Source organism: Equus caballus, chromosome 28 (assembly GCF_041296265.1).
Source record: "Equus caballus isolate H_3958 breed thoroughbred chromosome 28, TB-T2T, whole genome shotgun sequence".
In the NCBI taxonomy this organism is placed as follows: Eukaryota; Metazoa; Chordata; class Mammalia; order Perissodactyla; family Equidae; genus Equus; species Equus caballus.
In genome coordinates this window covers 50,908,783-50,922,500 of record NC_091711.1, presented here as the reverse complement: position 1 = coordinate 50,922,500, position 13,718 = coordinate 50,908,783, and the positions used below count along the sequence as shown (strand labels likewise).

At 56.8% G+C, this 13,718-nt stretch overlaps 1 protein-coding gene across 2 annotated transcripts in view; it reads left to right on the top strand.

Annotated features, from left to right (window-relative positions):
* IL17REL (interleukin 17 receptor E like) overlaps nt 1-13,389 on the top strand; it is a 33,381-nt gene extending 19,992 nt beyond the window's left edge. The window contains exons 3-16 of one of the 2 annotated variants that reach the window (XM_070254304.1): nt 2,653-2,802; nt 2,996-3,105; nt 3,379-3,493; nt 3,756-3,800; nt 4,011-4,150; nt 4,363-4,434; nt 4,516-4,570; nt 5,113-5,276; nt 5,346-5,390; nt 5,687-5,744; nt 5,920-6,083; nt 6,257-6,337; nt 6,593-6,650; nt 8,015-13,389. In XM_070254304.1, coding sequence (XP_070110405.1) covers nt 2,653-2,802; nt 2,996-3,105; nt 3,379-3,493; nt 3,756-3,800; nt 4,011-4,150; nt 4,363-4,434; nt 4,516-4,570; nt 5,113-5,276; nt 5,346-5,390; nt 5,687-5,744; nt 5,920-6,083; nt 6,257-6,337; nt 6,593-6,650; nt 8,015-8,040 — 1,283 coding nt within the window. In that variant the 3' untranslated portion in view covers nt 8,041-13,389. The remainder of the gene's footprint in view (nt 1-2,652; nt 2,803-2,995; nt 3,106-3,378; nt 3,494-3,755; nt 3,801-4,010; nt 4,151-4,362; nt 4,435-4,515; nt 4,571-5,112; nt 5,277-5,345; nt 5,391-5,686; nt 5,745-5,919; nt 6,084-6,256; nt 6,338-6,592; nt 6,651-8,014) is intronic. The other variant, XM_023631752.2, reaches the window with a different exon arrangement.
* The last annotated feature ends 329 nt before the right edge of the window (nt 13,390-13,718 follow it).

Sequence of the window (13,718 nt, the reverse complement as noted above, 5' to 3'; positions counted from 1 at the left end):
ATCATCATCATCAACACATCATCATCATCATCATCAACACATCATCATCATCATCATCATCATCAACACATCATCATCATCAACACATCATCATCATCATCATCATCATCATCATCATCATCAACACATCATCATCAACACATCATCATCGTCATCATCATCATCATCATCTCATCTCTTTCCATTTACTTTTGGATAGTTTCTATTGCTATGCCAAGTTCCTCAATCTTTTTTTATTCAATGTCTAATCTGCTCTTAATCCTATCTGATGTATTCTTTATCTCAGACACTGTAGTTCTTATCTCTAGAGGTTGGATTTGGGGTTTTCTTTATATCTTCCATGTCTATAATTAACTTTTTGAACATATGGAATACAGTTATAATAATCATTTTAATGTTCTTGTCTACTAATTTTAATATCTGTGTCAGTTTAACTGATTTTTCTTCTCATTATGGGTTGTATTTTCCTGATTATTTTCATGACTTGTAATTTTTTATTGGATGGTAGACATTGTGAATTTACCCTCTTGTGTGCTGGATATCTTTTCTTATTCCTAGGAATATTCTTGAGCCTTTTCTGGAATACAGTTAAGTTACTTGGAAATAGCTCAATCTTTTTTGGGTCTTGCTTTTAAGATTAGTTAGGCAAGTTGAGAGCAGTGCTCGGTCAAAGGCTAATTATTCTCCTACTGAGGCAGGACTTTCATATACACTGTGCCCAGCGCCCTGTGAATCGTGAGGTTTCTCGTCTGGCTGGGAACAGGGACTGTTCCTGACCCCGTGTGACTGCAGGATACTGCTCCCTCACACGCTTTTGGCTGGCTCTCCCCTGCCTCTGGTAGTGCCCTCGCATCATGTGCTGATCGATGCTCTGCTGAATGTCCAGCGGACTGAATATTCTCCAGTTCTTTCTGAATCGTTCTTTCCTCTCTCATACTCTGTCCTGCAAAGTCTGGCCACTTTGTTCTGCCCACACTCTCGGTCCCATTTCCTCAACTCGGGGATGGTGTCAGGCTCCGCCTGAGCTTCCCCTCCCTCTGCTGCTGCCCGGAAACGCTCAGACAGCGGTGTCTTCACGGAGCTCACCTTGCTTGTCTCCGTCTCTCAGGCATCACTGCCCTTTGTTTCTTCATATCCGCTGTCTTGAAACCATTGCTCCACGTATTTTGTCTGGTTTTCCAGGCTGTTTCAGACAAGAGGGTAAACCTGATCCTCATGCCTCCGTCTTGGCCAGGGTGGCATCCACAGAGTTGCATTTCTTTCCCATGAACATATTCAGACCTCGCAGTCCCATTACTCCTTTGAGTCTGTTTCTGAACTGTTTAGTGTGGGCTCTGTGAGTGGTGGGCTCCAGTGACTCAGCAGCAGCACCTCTGTGCCTCAGGGGCAGGGCCACTGCCTCTCCTTCCATATGCAGAGCTGGCTCTGCGGCAACCTGCCTTCCAGGCAGGCCTTCTCGATTGCACACCTCTTTGTGTTTTGGCTGGAGAAAGGTCCCCGAGGGGAGGCAGCATGAGACCCCCGGCCTGGGGAGGGGCGACTGCTCTGGGCCCCTCAAGTCACAGCCTCACCTCAGTTCTCAAGGCCCTTGGGGGCTTTGATCCCTGGGGAGCATTTGTTTCTGCTTCACCTTCTCTGCCGAGAGGTGTGTCTTTGGTGTCTGGCCATCTTCCTCTGCTTTCCTTCCTTTCACTTGCGCTGGTCTTATGGGTGGTCCCTCTCCTCCTGACACGCGGTAGGGCCGCAGGCCGGACACCTTCCTTCACTTCCCTGGAGTTTTAGCCCCACAGCAACCTCCCGAGAGAGCCCTAGGGTTTGCCTGGGGGCCCCTGGAGTTCTGGGTCCCCCGGAAGCACCCACTAAGCACCTTCCCCTTCCTGGGCGCATTGTCCCCCTGGGGTTACTCCCTCCACCTGACGTATCACCAGGCCTGAATGCCATCTGTCACACCTGGGGACAAGCCATGACCCGGAGCACAGGAGGGAAGCTGGGCTGCTGGCTCCATGGGGCGCAGGGCTCCCCAGGGCTCAGTGGCTCGCATGGGGTCAACTCTTACTGGCCTGAAAGTCTCTACCTGCACACCTGGCCTAGTGAAGACAGCAAATACCTCTCAGCCCCCAGTGCCTGAAAGTGAGACCCCAGCTCCACCGACATCAGGCCAACTGCCCTGCGTGGCACTTAGTCCAGCCATAGTGGCCCGGGCCCTGACCAAGGCCCACCTGTGCCAGTGCAGCCACTTGCCTGTACAGAGCCCTGGGCTGCCATGACCTCAGGGTCATGCCCAGGGGCCCCCAGCGTGCCTTTTCTGTTGCTCATCTTTGAAGAGGGTGATGGGGCTGCTGGCTTGCCAGAGGAGGGGCTCCCCTGCCCCTTTGTTGGCCAGGTGGGACAGCAGCTGCCCACACTCAGGTGCAGCCTGCTCCCCTGACCTGGGCCCCACTCTTGACACCCAGCAGACAGTTCTGAATGTGGCTCAGCAGTGGGCCCACCACTCACCAGGGGGCTAGTTCCCTGACTGAACTGGGGCAAGATAGTGAGGACCCTTCCCCACACTGTGCAGCTCCAGAGAACCACCCCCGCCACGCGACCTCCCACAAAGCCTGACCCCGTGCCAGGGGACCCTGTGGCACTTGCCCTCCTTCCTCTCCCCAGGGAACATTTTCAGCAACTTCTGCCGGCAACCCCCCGCGTCCATGTCCAGGTCGGTCCTGGAGACCCTGACGCTCTCCACTGCCATGAAGTGTGCCCCCCGTAACGGCTGCTCCCTGCTCCTGCGCGTGCATGCCTCCCTCACGCTGCATGGTGAGAGGCGGCCTTGAGGGCCGGGCTGACCGTGATGGTGGTAACACCCAGGCAGTGGGGCGCTGGGCTCGGGGCTCCACAGCAACCTGGGAGGCTGGGCGGGATGGGGACCCTGCTAACTGCACTTGGAAGTGGGGGGGTGGATCTCATCACCATGGTCTGACTAGCCCTGCTGGCCCCTCCCTTCACCCAGAGAGCCTGCGGGGCCTAGAGGCCTGTTCCATGACCCTCGACACCCAGGAGATCCAGTGTCAGATCGTGCGGGTCTCCAGGGCCTCCCGCCAGATGCAGGTGGGGCAGCAGGTGAGGCCAGGGCCTGACTCACATCTGCTGGTCCAGCCCCAGGCTTTGCAGGGCAGCAGAAGCTGTCCCGGCCTGCTCCTCGCTGCCCTCACCTCCTGGCCACCTGCTTCACAGCCTGGCCTGGGGTTCTGCCATGCAAGCCCCAAGGAATGGGTGCCCCTCCTGCTCTGCCCCCAGACTCTGGGTTCCACCTGTGCAAGGTGGAGCTGGCCTGTCCAGGTGTGGGTGGGCAGTGGCCCCAGGTCCACCCGGCTCACACCTGTACCTGCCCAGCTCCAGGTGCACTTTGACTGCTTCGAGGTGAGCGTGGCCCAGAGCCTCTACGTCACCCTGAGGACTGTCCCCCACTTCTGCGGGGTCCAGCTAGACCAACAGTACCACGTGGAAGGTGGGAGCCCATGGAGCCATCCTGGGCACAGCTGCCATCCAGCCTCTAAGGACTGACTTGGGGTGGGACTTGCCCAAGGCAGGGGGCAGGAGGCAGGGCCCCGTACTGGACAGCTCCCAGCAAGCACATTTGGCTTAATTCAGGGTCACAGCCTCCCTGGAGAGGAGGAACTTCTGGAAACCACATGGACAGAGGCCCAGCTGTGGGGATAGCCCCTGGGGGTAGAGCAGGGTAGGTCCACCATTGTCTCTGTCATTTGCAGACTGCAGAGATGAGGACATGAGGAGGAACGTGCCAGACTGCTTTGGTGAGGCCCAGACCTGGGAAGACCCTCGGCTTGCTCCCACTGGGGTCTTCTGCCTCCACTTGGGAAATCTTGATAGGGTCCTCTAGTGGGAAATGCCTGGGTCTAGCAGAGGTCACCACCTGGAGAGTCTCACGTGGAGCCCTGTGTCCATGACCCTGTGTCCGGTGACCTCTAGTCCCACCTTGGCCCCCACTTGCCGCCCTCCTGCAGCCAGGAAGCTCTCCTACTGGGTGGACCGCAGCCGTAAGGTGGTTCTGGTGCAGGTGCCGGAAGCCCCTGGGGGTCCCGACTACTATGTGCGACTCTGCTTCAAGTGGTTCATCTGCGAGGATGCGGGCGCCCTGGTGCAGGTGAGCCCCACCCTAAACCGCGCCCCAAACCACGCCCTGCCCACCAGACGCCCCTTCCGCCCAGAGCGACGCCCACAGCCCCGCCCCCGGCCCAAACAAGCCTCGACCACGCCCCTAGCCCCGCCCACTCCCGTCCCAGGCCGTCAGCCCCAGACCAGGCCCCACGCCCCGCCCTCCGGGCCCCAGCCCCTAAACCCTCCGCTTCGCTGCAGGTGACAGCGAACAGCGTCTCCCAGACCATCTCTCTGCCCTACAGCCAAGAGCTGCCATGTCTGTGCCTTGAGGTCAGTGAGGGTGTGGCCTCGACTGCTGGGAGGGGACAAAGGAATGGGCAGGCCCTGCGCTGACCCCAGCCCCTCCTGCAGGGCTGGTCTGCCACCCCTGACGCAGTGCGGACCCAGACCTGCCCCTTTGAAGATGGCAAGTGCCTTGTGGTGCTGAGGGAAGGGGAGGAGGCAGGGAGGAGAGGAGTGGGAGATGCGCGGGTCAGAGTTGCCCACAGGATCTTCCCACCCAGTCTGTCTGGGAGGGCTGACACTGGGGGATGAGGCCTGGGGGCAGGCCCAGCCTCAACCCTTGAGCCTGCTGTGGACAGCATGCGGCCAAGGGTGTGTCCTGGGCAAACCCCTCCAGGTGGCAGAACCTGTGCATGGACCTGCGTGTGCACAAGTGTGTGCGTGTGTGTGCCTGGTGTACGTGCATGCACATGTGATGGCCTGGCTCACCTGGAAGACCCAAGTCTTGCTGAGCGGGGCTCTCTTAGGGGTACAAGAGAGACACACTGCACATGCACATGCTCGCACACACAGGTTGGGTCCAGGGCCCAGACGCCCATGGGAGAACTGCACCTGAGTCCCTGGACCTGGCCCAAGGGTCTCTCAAGCAGGTGTCAGGTCCTGTGGCCCACTGGCAGCTGAGGTAGGGCCCAGCTGACTAGAGCCTTGGGGGGAGGGTCCCTGCAGACACGGAGGCACTGTGGGATGCCATCCACTACGACCCAGGGAGCCAGGCACTGAGCTGGGAGCCCGCCTGTCCTGTGAGTGGCCATGTGAGTCTGTGCTGGCGCCCAGGGCCAGGGGTCCACTGCCACGAGCTGGAGCACTCGGGCCGGCCTGCACATGGTAGGGTGAGTGCCCGCCAAGGGGGGATGGGGGTGGGCATGGATGGCCAGGGCCCTGACTTGAGCCCCCCTCAGGTGCAGTACCCACTAGTGGACACACAGCCCCAGCTCTGCCTGAAGGTGAGTGGGCCGGGCCACAGCTGCCATGTGCACTACCTGAGCTTGGGTAGGGGGCGAGCAGGCACACAGAGGGGCATTGGGGCAGGGGGCTGTAGTCACACACCCCTATGCCTTGCCCGACCCTGGGGTCCAGCCTCCCAGTGGCCCCTCTAACCCCCTCCTGGTCTGAAGGTGGATAGAGCTAGGACTCAGGGTGGGGAAGCCTCACAGAGGGCAGCAAACAAGGCGCAGCTTATCCCAGCCCCCAACACCCCTACCCAGCTTCCACATGCATATGTCTCGTGGCCTCTCTGCAGTTCTCCACCAGCCTGGGCTCCTGGGTGAAGTGCCCTTTTGAACAGCAGCGCTTCCCAGGTGAGCTCTCCACGGGTCAGCGGGCAGGGGACTGGTTCGGTGCCTTTGCTGTGTGGATGCAACAAACAACGCCCTTTTCTTCGCGGTCAGGAAGTCAGGACAACGGGGTGCTGGGTGAGTGGGAGGGAGGAGGGGAGGCAGGTGGGGTGCTTGCCTCACCCCTCCATCTCTGCAGCCTGGAAGATGGCCGTCCAGCCAGCGTCCTCTCCGAGCCACCTCCGGATCACCTTCTTCTCACCCAGCCCCGCCCGCTTCCAGGTGCACCTGTGTCATGGAAGGAAGATGTGGCCGCCTGCCTGCCGCCCAGCACTCCCGGCCATCCCCCTCCCTCCAGCCTCTGTGAGAGCCGGGTGGGGTGGGCGCCATCCTGGGGAAAGGGCTGACCCCTCACTTCTCTGCAGTCCTCTTAACCTCCCTGGAGGCCGCCTGGCGGGGATGGTGCCAAGAGGGACATGGTATAGTCTGGTCTGCCCCTCCTGCTCCACCTGTGATAGATCCCTCTCCCGACCCAGGGTAACCTCACAGCTGACCCTGCAGTTGCCTTCGTGGACATTCCTGGGGACGAGGCCTGTGCACCTGACACCTGCATCCAGGTGGGGAGTGCTGCCCCACCCAGCACCCCAGCCCCCACCCACCTACTCCACTCTCAGACCTCAGCTTCTACACCCACCCCTTCCCGTCATCAGCCGCCAGGGGAGCTCCCACCTCCCTGAAGCTGCCCTAGGGCCCTGGCCTGCTCTGGGGGCCCCCTTGGCACAGCAGTCTCACTGGGCAGTCCCTCTGTGGGCTGCAGCAGGGTGCAGGAAGGGGCTGCAGGCCGTGCTGACCAAGCTGTCCCACGTCTGCAGGGCCGGAGGACCGATGTGCACTTCTCTGCCCCCCAGCAGCTGTGCGACCTCCAGTGCAGTGAGTGCTGGAGTTGGGCCTGGGGCTGGAGGGGTGCCGGGACAGGCAGGCACTCAGGGGCGGCGGGAGGCCAAGGGCTGGACCCCAACTTCTGCTCTGAGCCTGGCCCCTGGTGTCCCTGTCTCCCACTGTCAGGGTGGGTGTGGTGTGCACTGCACAGGAGACTGGGGGTAGGTGGGGGACAGAGGGGCCACCAGCCTCGGAGTTAGGCCAGGTCTCCAAGCCAAGGTGGAGGCAGGCCAGACAGGAGGCAGAGGCCTGGTCCCACCTCTGACACGGGGTCTTGGCCCCTCTGGCCTCCCCAGCACCCTTCCCTGGCCTCACTGTGTCAGTGGTGCTGTTTCCTGATCCCTGAGTGTCCACCACCCTGACCAGGGCTCTGGTTCTAACTGTCCAGGAACTCGGGATGTCATTCCATCCACCGTCACCCTGCCAGCCACTGAGGCCCAGACTCCTGGGGCCTTGGCTTGGCAGGAGACAGAACTAACCATGGGGGCCTGGGTGTGGGCCTGGGTGTGGACCAGGAGGGTGGCCTCTGCCTGGGAGCCCAGGAGGCCAGTGGGGTGTGAATGGGAGCAGGCGACCTCCCTTCTAATGCAGAAGCTCTCCTGGCTGCTGGGTGGAGGGTGGACTGCAGGAGCCAGGCAGGAGGGGCCGCGGGGTGAGGGGGGCAGCATCCAGGGCTTCTCATGGCCCTTCACTCTGATGGGTGCCAGGGTCTCAGAACCGCCTCGGGGCTCAGCTAGGTCACAGCACCTCCAGGCCAGCCCCAAGCCTACCCTTCCCCTAGAAATGCCCCAGGGCCTGCAGAGGGTCCAGCAGAGGGCCCAGCAGACCTGCACCCTCCATCTCCCCTCACCCCACAGCGGAGCTTTGCAGCCAAGTCTGGGTCCCATTCCCCAGCAAAGGTCACCTCCAGCAGCTCACAGGCCAAAGGGGTGAAGGTCATCCCTGGGGGCCTGGTGTCTGGAGCTCCACTACCTGCCACCCAGGTGACCACCCAGTAACCGGCCACTGCCCAAGCCCCACTGCCGCACTGGGCAAGTCCCAGGGTCCCAGGGACAGGCCTGTGAGCTATAGGAGAGGCTGGGCCCTGCTTAAGTGAGAGGCATCTGGGGGTGTACATACTCCTCTTGTGGTCTGGGCAGGCTGCCCCTGGAGACAAGACATGTGCCTGCTGCCATGGGCACTGGCTCTCCAGGACCAGGTGGCCAGGGAAGGGCCTGCCCAGTGAGCCCTGCATTGGGGTCAACAGCTCCCTGTCCTTCCTCTGGCCCCACAATGGTCCCGGGCTGGGTACAGGTGTGTCCCCAGACAAGGTCAGTACTGGGCCACAGAGCCAGCCTCCATCCTTCTCTTCCCAGCTGCCAGCCGGCGAACAGCAGACTGAGGCTGGGTGTTGTGTCAAGAACAAGCAAGCAACAGAGCTGGACTGCTGGGGTGCGGCAGGGGGCCAGCTCGCATCTGGGCACTCCAAGCTCTAACAGCAAAGGCCACACCTCAGGGCGTGGGAATGGTCTCACCTGGCCCCAGGTGTGGGGCCCAGGCACCTTCCAGTTCTTCAGAGGCGTGCAGCTCCACGGGAGCCCTCAGGCTGGGCCTGCAGCCCCTGCCTGAACCCCCTGGGTGGGGACCAACAGAATGGCTGGGCGGGATGCCCTCTGCCCCAGACAGCCCAGACCCTGACCTGCCCTGTCTCAGCTTGATCCAGGCTCCCTCTGGACAGCCCATGGTCACAGCCACCATCCCTAGCCCTGAGGTCCAGCACCTGGCCCTGCCCCCTGGGTGCGAGAGCTGTCCCCGGCCTCTGGAGTGCAGGTGTGACCCCATCCTTTCTGTAGGGGTCTCAGGACCGTCTCCAGCTCCTGCTTGAACACCCCCTTGCTGGTGGGGGTCCACAAGCTGGGCACTTTCTGCTGCCCAGGCTAGGCTTTCACCCAAACCCCACCTCACAAGGCCCCCAGCTCTCTCTCCACTGTCCCTTCAAGGACTCTGCTAAGAACCCGGGGCTGCCTGCCACCTGCAGCACCCACCCTGACCCAACCTCCCCAGAGGTCAGGCCACCTTCCACGCCCCAGCCCCCAACCTGGCCGGTTCAGTGAAAGCTGGCCACTTCCACTGGCCTCCAGGGCCACCTGCCAGGACATGCCATTCTCAGACATGTCACACTCACTGAAGGCCACCATGTGCCATCTGTGCTCAAGGACCACAGAGGGACCCTTGACCCTGCCGTGTGACTTTTGGACCCCAGGCCAGGGGTCACTAGAAGTTAGCCCACCAGCTCAGCCCTCACAGAACTCTCATGCCAGCTCACAAAGACCACCCAGCTGCCCGTCCAGAGTCTGGGCATCTCTCTACCTGTCTGCAAATGCACTCCTACCTCCAGGCCCTGGGTCACCTGTCCCTCCTTCAGCCGGCCACAGGCCACTGGGCCTCCGGTCCCTCCCTCATGGGCGCCTGCCCCGGCAGACGGGGGCGTGGGAAAGCCAGCTCGCCTGCTCACTCAGTAAACACCTGTCCACCTGGCTCACCTCTTCCCTTGAGGACAGAGAGGGGGTCTGCAGGGCAAGGTAGCCCCTCTGGGCATGTGGTGGGGAGGATTTCGGGGCCAGGTGTTAAAATGGAGCCAAGGTCGTGCCTGCCGCCAGGGGCGGGGGCGGAACCACAGACACCAGATGGAGCCTGCCTCCCCCTGACGTGGGAGCCCTCTAGGCTGTACCCAAGGACATCTGGGACCCCAACGCCCCCCCTACTGTGTGTGTGGGAAGGAGGGGGCGTCTGTCCACACAGAGGCCACCCCCTCCTGCTCAGCCCAAAGCCCCCCCCCCCATGATTGATTGGGGGGGACCCGCCCCTTTCTGGAAGCCTTTCCCCTTTCTCCCTGCACCTGTGTGCCCATAAAGAGGCTGATGAGGGGCACTCTGGGTACCGAGGCCAGGGGCTGGAAAGCGAGGTGGGGCCGGAGCAGGGAGGCCGCACCCTCGGACATCAGGCGCCCCCACCCCTGCCCAGGTCAGGGTGGTGGGGCAGGCTGCGGCTCTGTGCTCTCCACGTGTCCTCATTGTGTGGGACAGGACGAGGTCCTCTGGAAGCCCCTGTCCACTCCTGGTGTCTCCTCTTCATCGAGGCACAGGGTCTGGTGGGGGACCAGAGTCCGGGCTCTGGTTGGGTCGCCCGCCTGGAGTTCCTGCTCCCACCCCTGTACCATCCTGGGGCAGCCTGGCCAGGCGTGTAGACCCCGCCCTGACCCAGAGCCACCCTGAATCTTGCCCACTGGAGGTGGAGAGCGGGGACAATTTTCAGGAAGTGGTCACAGGAGCTGACCGCGTGCAGGCTCCTTCAAGACTTCAACACAGCCCTGGCCATCCACAGATGCAGGAAACTGAGGCCCCAACAGAAGCAATGACTTCCCTCCTTTCCAGGACTGAGGGTGTTCAGGGCTGTAGGCAATGGGGTGAGGAGGGGCATGCTTGGGCCCAGCTACCCACGTCTGCTGCCACCAAGTGGTGCTCAGTGCCCGGGTCTGATGACCTCCATCCCACCTCCGCTCAGGATCTGGGACCACACCCTGTGTCCCACAACAGACCCACTCACTTGGCCAGTAACTGCCCCCACCCCAGCCAGAGACTCCATCCCCATCTCAGGCCTTCCCTGCCCAGGAGAAAAGTGCTGGTGAACTGGGGCCCAGGATGGGGAGTGACTAAGGGAGGTGGCAAGGTGGCCCAGGCCAGGGTTCGAAGTTTGACTGACACTGTGTGCCTTGTTCACATTCATTCACTCAAGCAGGTGCTGAGCACCCACAGGTGCCGCACTGACCCGGCACCAGGACCAAACGCTGACGAAGATCCTGCCCCTGCAGCTGGGGACCGAGGCTGGGTGTGCTCGTGACTGAGTGGTTCCTGGGGTCAGGATTCCCAGCCCTAAAGCCAGGCACCTGGAGCTGACCTCTGCATGGGGGAGACAGGCCACAGACAGGCAAACACAGAAATTGTGTGGGGCGAGCAGGGCCGGTGTCAGGCTGGAAGAAGGGGGCTGGGAAAGCAAACAGGAAGTTGGGGGGGCCATGTAGAGCAGGGTGGTCCCCGCCTCTCGTGAACAGACTGCAGACTCAAGGGGCGGCAAGCTGTCTGGTTCTAACAGCATCTGAAGGTGAGAGGTGGGGTGTGGCAGGCAGGGGCCACAGGGTGACCCTGCACAGGTCGGAGCAAAACAGATGATTTGGCCTCCGTGACTGGAGGATGGAGCTCCGCTGGCTGAGATGGGGATGCGGCAGCGGGAGCTGGGTTTGGATTTTGTAAGTTTGAGCCATCTGCTAGACGTTCATTCATCCAGTCACCAATGCTTACATAGTGCCTGCCGTGTACCTACTCCCTCAGTGATCAAAACAGATGCAGATCCCTGCCCGAAGCAGAGGACAGAGGCAGAAACATAAAAAATGAGTGAACTATCTAGGATGTATTCAGAAAGAAAAAGCGGAGCAGAGAAAGGGAAGGAGATGGTTGTGGGGCAGCACGGCAGGGTGGGTCCATGCAGGATGTGATAGGGATGTGGGAGTTAGTGGACACAAGTGGAAAAACAATTCAAAATAAAGATTCCTGCCAACCCAGTGAGTCCTCTCCACAAAGGTCGAAAAGAAACAGTTTTATTTTTGAATAAGCATTAAGAGATGGCAAAGACAGAAATCCCCCCGTTTCATACAAGCCAGGTGCAACCCGTTCCACATGTGATCTCAAGAGAAGTGATAGCTTGTCCTCAAGAGCACTTGACATAGAGCCTGTTTCGTGTGCAGATAGCATCTCCCAGCTCTCTCTGGTTACATTTGCAGAGAATGTCCTATTCCATCCTTTCAACCTCTTTGTGTCTTTGTATCTAAAGTGAGTCTCTTGTGCACAGCATGTAGATGGGTCGTGTTTTTTAATGCACTCTGCCTGTCTCTGCCTTTTAATTGGAGAGTTTAATCCATTTACATTTAAAGTGATCACTAGAAAGAAAGGATTTACTTCTATTTAGTCTCTTGTTTTCTCTATTTCTTATATAGTTTTTGTTCCTCAATTCCTCCATTACTGCCTTTTTTGGTATTTAGTTGATTTTTTGTAGTGTACCATTTTGATTTCCTTCTTTTTCTGTATATTTTTTCAGTATTTTCTTAATGGTTTCCTTGGGAGTTACAATTAAAATCTTAAACTTATAACAACCTAGTTTGAATAATACCAATTTAGTTTCGCTAGTATACAAACACTGCTCCTACACATTTCTATCTCTCCCCCATTGTCACAGATATGTCTTTATATACTGTGTGCCCGTTAACATAGATTTAGAACTGTTGTTTCATGCATTTGCCTTTTAAATCATATAGGAAACAGAAAGAGATGTTACAAACCAAAACTGCAATAGTACTGGCTTGCATATTTTCCTGTATAGTTACCTTTACCAGTGTTCTTTATTTCTTGATATGGCTTGGAGTTACTGTCTGTTGTCCTTTCATTTTAGGTTAAAGGACTCTCTTTAGCATTTCTCATCGGGCAGCTCTACTTGTAATGAGCTCCATAAACTTTTATTTAGCTGGAAATATCTTACTTTCTCCATTTTTGAAAGATAGTTTTACTGGATATAGAATTTTGGGTTGACAGGTTTTTTTTCTTTCTTTCAGGACTTTAAAGCTGTCATCCCACTGCTTTCTGGTCTCCAAGGCTTCTAATGGGAAATCTGCTGAAAATCTTACTGAGGAGCTCTTGTATGTGACAACTCAGTCACTTCTCTCTTGCTGCTTTCAAGATTCTCTCTTGAGAATCTTGGCTTTTGACAGTTTGGCTATAACGTGTCTGGATGTGGATCTCTTTAACTTTATCCTACTTGGAGTTTGTTGAGATTCTTGGATATATAGATTCATGTAGTTCATCACATTCGGGAAGTTTAGGGCCATTATTCATTCAAATATTTGTATATCCCTTCTCTCCCCTCTTTCTAGGATTCATATGATGTGTATGCCAGTACTCTTGATGGTGTCCCATAGGTCTCTCTAGCTTTTCAATTTTTCTTCATTCTTTTTTATTTCTGCTCCTCAAACTGGGTAATTTCAATGGCCTTATCTTCAAATTTGCTGATCTTTTCTTCTGCCTGCTCAAATATGTTATAGAACCTCTCTAGTGAATTTTTCATTTTGGCTATCATACTCTTCAGCTCCCGATTTTCTATTTGGTTTCTTTCTAAAATTTTTCTTTATTGCTAGTCTCTATTTGTTTGTACTTTGTTCTCCTGATTTCCTTTAGCTCAATGAACATATTAAAGGCAGTTGATTTAACATCTTTGTCTATCAGTTCCAATGTCTGGACTTCTTCAGAGATGATTTCTGTAAAATTCTTTTTTTCCTGTGGGAAAAAAAGTTGAAGAAAAGGAAACACTTCCTAATTCATTCTACAAGGCCAGCATTACCCTGATTCCAAAGCCAGAATGACACTACCAGAAGAAAACTACCGTTCAATATCACTTATGAGTATAGATGCAAAAATCCTCAACAAAATACTGGCAAGCTGAATTCAGAAGCTTATTAAAAGGATTATGCACCATGACCAAGTGGGATTTATTCCAAGAATGCAAGGGTAGTTCAACATGCAGAAGTCAATCAGTGTAATACACACATTTATAGAATGAAGGAAAAAACCATATTGTCATCTCAATTGATATAGAAAAAGCATTTGACAAAATCCAACACCTTTCAAAATAAAAATGCTCAATAAAATAGGAATAGACAGGAACTTCTCTAACCTGATAAAGACCATATACGACAAGCCCACAACTGACATCATACTCAGTGGTGAAGGACTGAAAGCCTTACTCTTAAGATCAGGAACAAGACAAGGACGCCCACTTTCAACATTCAAAAGGGTACTGCACATTCCACTTGGGCGGCCCGGGGTTCGTTGGTTCGGATCCCGGGTGTGGACATGGCACCGCTTGGCACGCCATGCTGTGGCAGGCATCCCACATATAAAATGGGGGAAGATGGGCATGGATGTTAGCTCAGGGCCAGTCTTCCTCAGCAAAAAGAGGAGGATTGGCAGCAGATGT